Raw genomic sequence first — 6,838 nt, forward strand, 5'->3', positions numbered from 1 at the left:
GCTCTATGACAACAGTTTCCAGCTGATTGTGACCCAGAACAGGGACTAAGAATCCGGCTCTATGGGACTAAGGAAGCATCCTGAGGACCAGCACTGAATAGGAAACAGTGACCTCCACATAAGAACTACATTACTGTACATGCAGGGTCAGGACCATCAGCAACACCTTCACCAACCACCAGGGGGCCACCACCCACCGGTTGGAAATCCCTGCTCTATGAGATCCTTGAGTCTGCAGTGTAATTACAGTTAAATAACCACCATGTGTCAGTATTGGGCATGTGGTTTGGAACACATTCCTGACTTGCTGATAAGAACACAGTTAAGAGGATGATAAAATAAGGGACAATTAAAAAATTCTGTCTATGGACAGCCTACCAGAAATCCCTCTCAGATATTCTGTTATGGTTCACTGAAGTGTTTGATGTGGTGACAACAGTGAAATACAGATAGAAGCACTTCTCACAGAAACTGACCTCATATCTGATGAAGGTGTTTGAATGACTGATGAAAAAAAGGTTAAGAAATAAAACACAAATAGCCTATGAAACGGTTCATGCTTTTAATGTTTTATTGTCCTTATTCATTTACCAATCATTTTTTATTAAACCCCACAATATTACTGTGGTAGGCTATACAAATTAAACTAGGCAGAGTGCAGTATATACAGCAAGTTAAATGAAGTGGGCATTAGCATACCTTTAACATTTCTATCCACACAATGAGACATATTTTAACTGTTTATTAAATGGCTTTGTTTCTTCATAGTCTCCTCTCAGTATGTCATCCCTGGTTCAGAGTCAGTATCAGCTCTAACTGTGCTGCTCTACTCTTACTGAGGCCTTCACTGGTAACATCCGCAGAGGGACATTCATGTCAGTCCAAAAGTATGGAAACACTCTCTCAGTGAAAGTGTGTGTGAAGGTGTGTAAGTGTGTATAATTATCAGGGTCAGAGAATGACAGCTCTCCTCTGTCCCAGTCCAGCTGCACTCTGATCCTCTGGAGTTTCTGCTGCACTGTGAGGCCAGTGGGGTCATCAGGAGAAGCACGTGCTCCATATCCAGCACCAGCATACCACACAAACCACAGTCCACTCATGGAGGATATGAGTCCCTTCCTCTGATGAGACTCTGTCATCACACCCACCTCCCACCATGTGTTCTCTCCAACATCCACAACCCAGCAGTGAGTCCCTGAGTTAAAGCCCTCAGAGCCCAGGACACTTTCATATAAATCAAATCTCTCTGGGTTATCAGGAAGCTGCTGCACCTCATCACCACGTCTCACACTGGTCAGATCCTCAGACAGGATGAGTTCTGGGTGTGCAGTGTTGGGATCCAGAGTCACAGGAGCTGCAGAGAGAAAGAACACACACATGAGCAGTAACAGTGACATATATTTAGTATATTAGCACTGCTCTCTCTCTCTCTCTCTCTCTCTCTCTCTCACACACACACACTCACTCACACGCACACACACACACACACACACACACACACACACACACACACACACACACACACACACACACACACACACACACACACACACACACACACATGCACACACACACACACACACACACACACACACAGTGATCTGATCAGAGAGAGTGTACTTCTCTCTGATCAGATATACTAGCACAGTCACACACTATATCACACACATATACTCCAGATCACCTTCTCTCTCAAACATGCAGACACACACACAGACACAGACACACACACAGACACTACTACTGATCTACAGACGAAGCTACTGTCAAACACATTGTCTCACACACAAGGTCACAATAAACACACACACACACACACACACACACACACAGAGAGAGAGAAAGACAGACACAGAAGACTCGAAGCGCAGAGAAAAGCGTTGTTTAGCGCTCTCAGCGTAAAAAATGTGATTGGTGGACACAGCACCTTAAGCTGCTACTAACCCCTGGACAAATGTAACTGTATCATCTACCCCAGTAGCACAGTCTATCCTCTCCTCATTCCTAACATTGCTTGTGTGTTTGGTGATGTGGAAACAGCAGACTACTCACTGTACTGAACAGTCTCCTGCATCTTCTCCCAGACTCTGAACTTCAGGTTGCCCAGGTGTTTTGCCACATTGATCAGAACTCCTGAAACCTTCTCTGGATCCTGCAGTGTGCACTGGGCTCTGGAATAACATTCAGGAGTCAGTGCTGCTGTGGGTTTGGGTTCAGAGCCACAGAGAAGAGAGAGACAGGAGGCAGATCACTCACCTTTCCACTGTGCTCTTGTAGTTCTGGAAAATAAGAAATGAGGGAATATGTCAGACATCATTGATATAATCAGGTCTTTTTGGAAACTATAAAATGATAAACCACCTTGTCAAGCATAAGATCCTCACATTACATTTGCATGTATTCATTTAGCTGCACTCTTATCCAGAGTGACCTGCAGAGACCGATTACAGGGACAGTCACCCTGGAGCAACTCAGGGTTAAGTGTCCTGCTCAGGGACACAACTGTATAAACCAGGAATCAAACCCACGACCTTCTGACTTCTGATTGGCTGGGCCAAGCTCCCTGACCATCACCACCCCACTGTTTATTTGCTGACTAAACATTTGACAGCTGACAAAATACTGACTACAAAGATATTCTCCTCCTCCTCCTCGTCCTCCTCCTCCTTAGATGAGACAGAGACCCGCTCTAGAGAGACAGCCCTGCACTCTGACCACTTCACCCAAGAACTGGAGTCACTGAGACGGCAGTGAGAACACAAACTAACCCATCATGTCAGACTTAATGACGTGCTGAAGTCATCACTGATCATGTGATCAGATCCACATTCATTCAGCCTTCTGCTGCTCTCTCATGTTAGTGTTTCTCTCTCCAAAATAACACCAACTGATTCCACAACCCATGATGTGGTATGAATGTGAATGTCTGATATCTGAGACTTCTTATCTGACAGACAGGAGTTGAATCTGATCTTTTCATCATCACTCATAGGATGATGTGTAAAATGATGTTTGATACAATCAAAGATCCTTAAATACCCTTGTTTTTTCACCCGTCTCACTCTGATACAATGATGTGAGTGGCATGAGGTGGTCAACGACATATAACAGTTCTTTTTAAGTTCTTTTTAAATCAGTTCAATTTTTAAATTTCGAGTTCTTTTTAAATCATTAAAGCAGATCTAACACACTTCATTATAGACAGTGGATGGTCCATACCTGCAGGAATGTGATGTCATCAGCTCCCATCTCCTTCTCTATGGCTCTGATGGTGTCTGAAAGAGATGAGATGTCTCTGCTCATCTTCTCAATCTTCTCCTTCATCATCTGACTCTTCTGCTTCTCTTCCTTCTTCACTGCAGCTATCCTGGCTGTCTCTTCATTATGTAGAAACTGGTGAAGTTTTTCAAACTCCTGTTTGATCTGCCTCTCTGTGCGTTGGGCTTGTGTCTAAAAAAACAACCACAGGTTATGGATTCATTTTTATTATGAAACATACAGTAAGTCAGTTGTATTTGAAACCATTCACAATTTTTCAAATGAACTGTCAGGTCTCACCTTAATTTGTGCTGCTGTTTGGTCACACATGACTTTAACTTTTTCAAAGGTCTTCAGTTTTGTCTGTAAGGGCTGCAGTTTGATCTTGAGCTCCTCCTGCAATGAACATACAATTAGCCTTTAGCCTATTTATTAGCCTATAGTTTATTCATCCCTGTGAGGAACATGAACACAATGACATTACAACAAGACTAAATGATACTTAGAAAATGTGTATTATACAAAATATATAATAATAGGCAGAATCTGTCTACAGAACAAAAACACACACACTCTAGATCTGTGTGTACAAAGTCAGGAGTGATGTTGGGTTGCCATGGGATACCAGAGAGTAGATTAAAGGAGAATTCCGGCAATTTTTCATGAAGATCTCTGTTTCTTGAGGTCACTCAGTATCGGTACAAACTCTCCCCAAAACAATCAGGTCTACCAACTTGAGCTGCTATAGCCAACAGTTAAAGCTGCCAGGCAGCTACAGTGCTACACTCTGGGGGCATGAACATAGAGGCTCATGAACATAGAGGCTCATCAACATAGAGGCTCATCAACATGCCCCCAGAGTGAAAACATGAGATCTATGTGGAAATGCTCCTTTACATAGACACAAAGTACATAAACACTAACAATATGTGAATATTTCCAGATCAAGAGTCCCATAATACTCATTGAGAGATTGGTATAAAGTGTCATAGTTCTGTAGCGACTGGATGCCAATCCCAGAGTGCCCACGCTGTGTGTAACCCATGCTGATGGATGGCAGCCTGGCGAGAGGGGGGTGGACCCCCTGGGGATTTGAGCTTCCTGTTGAGGAAGTTGTTCCTCTTTATGTCCTGGGCCAGTTGTGGGCCACTGAGTTCTGGAGCCTTATTGGGGTCTAATGTGTACTGGCCAATAAACAAGAGAACTCAACACTGCCATTGGCTGAGACATCACAGTGCAATACCAGCATCCCAGGCACATGCAGAGCTGCCATTGGCTGAGACATCACAGTGCAATACCAGCATCCCGGGCACACGGTGCTGCCATTGGCTGAGACATCACAGTGCAATACTGGCATGCTGGCGCACAGTGCTGCCATTGGCTGAGACATCACAGTGCAATACCAGCATCCCGGGCACACGGTGCTGCCATTGGCTGAGACATCACAGTGCAATACCAGCATCCCGGGCACACGGTGCTGCCATTGGCTGAGACATCACAGTGCAATACTGGCATGCTGGCGCACAGTGGCACTGAGTGAGATGCCTCGTTGATACTTTGATAAGTCTGCCATTATTTTAAGGTAACATTGTTACTTTAAGAGGTGCTGTTTCAGGCTAATGCATAATTCCAATTTCAATTACTTTCTCTGAGCATGTTGCCTCAATTGCAAAGTCACGTCGGTATACCCTGTACAACATTAGGAAGATCAGACCTTATCTGACACAAGATTCCACTCAGCTTCTTGTACAGGCAATGGTTATCTCCAAGCTGGACTACTGCAATTCCCTGTTAGCTGGCCTACCTGCTTGCGTATTAAGACCACTACAGTTGATTCAGAATGCTGCAGCACGACTGGTCTTCAATCAGCCAAAGAGGACACATGTAACCCCTCTCCTAGTTACTCTCCACTGGCTCCCTATAGTAGCCAGAATTAAATTTAAATCTCTCACTCTGGCCTATAGGACACTGACTGGATCTGCTCCTAGCTACTTCAGTTCTTTGATCAAGATGTACATTCCCAACCGCCCATTGCGATCTTCTGAGGAGCGTCTGTTATGTCGACAAACCATTCATGCTAGGTCAAACTGTAGATCCTATTCTTCAGTGGTTCCGTGTTGGTGGAATGAGTTGCCCAGTGCTCTCCGTTCCAGCAACAGTTTTGGATCTTTCAAGAGGGGTCTTAAGGCATATTTGTTTAATATGCACTTAGTCTTTTGAGCGTTTGTTATGTGTTATGGTTTGTATAATAGTATTGTTTTGTTATAATTTGTCCATTGTTAGAATTTGACATTTATTCTGCTATTGTCCTTAAATTTAGCCATACCATGCTATAGTTATTGTTATTATATAATTAACTGAGTGACTTATTTGATTGCTATTCTCATTTCATTGTCTTATTTCTCATTAGGTTAGTGCTTAATTGATTGTTTTATTGATAATATTGCTATTCTCCCTTTTTATAATTGTTCACTGTTATTTAATTTGTATTGTTATTTATTTGTACGTCGCTTTGGACAAAGGCGTCTGCTAAATAACCATAACCATAACCATAACCATAACCAATAAGAAAAGGACCCGATTATCTCAGAGGTCTAATGTTGTAAAGCGATCATCAGTTTTAAGAGCAGAATGCACACATCTGACATCTCCATCTGTTATACTGTGTGAGAAGTAGTGCAGCTCCATCTACTGTTATATGGGAGGTAGTGCAGCTTCATCTACTGATATATGAGAGGTAGTACAGCTCCATCTACTGTTATATGAGAGGTACAGTATCATCTGCTTGACAATTGTACAGTGCTTCATTTTCTAAGAGAATCATTCAACATCTTTTGATCTTACGAACAATAAGACAGTAGATTCTTACCTTACGGTCCTGTGCTGCTTCGTCTGTGGGACTGAAGGTGTGATTCTTATGTTTCTTTGAAGTCTGACACACGAGACACACAGGCTGTTTATCCTCCAGACAGAAGAGCTTGAGTTTCTCACTGTGCAGACTGCAGAGCACCTCAGACCCTGCTGAAGCCTTCTGACTTTTCTCCTGTACAAAGGTCTCACACAAGTTCCTTAATGCCAAGTTAGGTGGATAGAATTGTTTTGAGCATTTCCTCCTGCAGTAGGGACATTCTCTGTGTCCTTTGCTCTCCCAGAACTGCTGCAGACAGGCTTTACACACACTGTGAGAGCAGGTCAGAAAGACAGGATCCTTGTAGATTTCACAGCACACAGGACACGTGAGATCATCCTCCAGTTTAGAAGCCATTTTGTCTCTACAATAAAGTCTCTTTTCTCTTGAAGCTCTTTCTGCAGCTTCACTTTCACTTTCAGCAGCCTGAGCAGACGTGTCAGAGCCAAACTCAAACTCAAACTCTTCTCTGTTTCACACTTTAGTCCAAAAGACGTTCAGCCTCACCAGCTTCAATTTAAACTCACCATTTAAGTTCCTCAGTTGTAAAGAGGGTTCTAATGCCCCTTTTGTGTCCTGTTTCCCACATGAGAGCGTCGAGGACAGAGAACCAACCTGCCACACAACTTCACTTCCTTTGCTGGTTGCAGTCAGTCAAAGGGAGGGACTAAG

General features: G+C 43.3%; 1 protein-coding gene across 1 annotated transcript; it reads right to left on the reverse strand.

Moving 5' to 3' along the window:
- Nucleotides 1-2,401: 2,401 nt before the first annotated feature.
- Nucleotides 2,402-6,792, reverse strand: LOC134078994 (E3 ubiquitin-protein ligase TRIM39-like). Its single transcript, XM_062535158.1, has 4 exons — nt 6,128-6,792; nt 3,559-3,654; nt 3,220-3,450; nt 2,402-2,431 (listed from the first exon to the last, which is right to left on the reverse strand). The coding sequence occupies exons 1-4, from the start codon at nt 6,521-6,523 to the stop codon at nt 2,402-2,404; spliced, it is 753 nt and encodes a 250-aa protein (XP_062391142.1). The 5' UTR covers nt 6,524-6,792.
- Nucleotides 6,793-6,838: the final 46 nt, after the last annotated feature.

The sequence above is a fragment of the Sardina pilchardus genome, chromosome 4 (assembly GCF_963854185.1).
Source record: "Sardina pilchardus chromosome 4, fSarPil1.1, whole genome shotgun sequence".
Taxonomy (NCBI): Eukaryota; Metazoa; Chordata; class Actinopteri; order Clupeiformes; family Clupeidae; genus Sardina; species Sardina pilchardus.

Coding starts and splice junctions, on each gene's coding strand:
- LOC134078994 (XM_062535158.1), bottom strand. CDS start 6,523: ATGGCTTCTAAACTGGAGGATGATCTCACGTGTCCTGTGTGCTGTGAA. Junction 3,655..6,127: donor AAGCAGCACAGGACCGTAAG/GTAAGAATCTAC, acceptor TGTTCATTGCAG/GAGGAGCTCAAGATCAAACT. Junction 2,432..3,219: donor ATGACATCACATTCCTGCAG/GTATGGACCATC, acceptor CGGTCTCTGCAG/GTCACTCTGGATAAGAGTGC.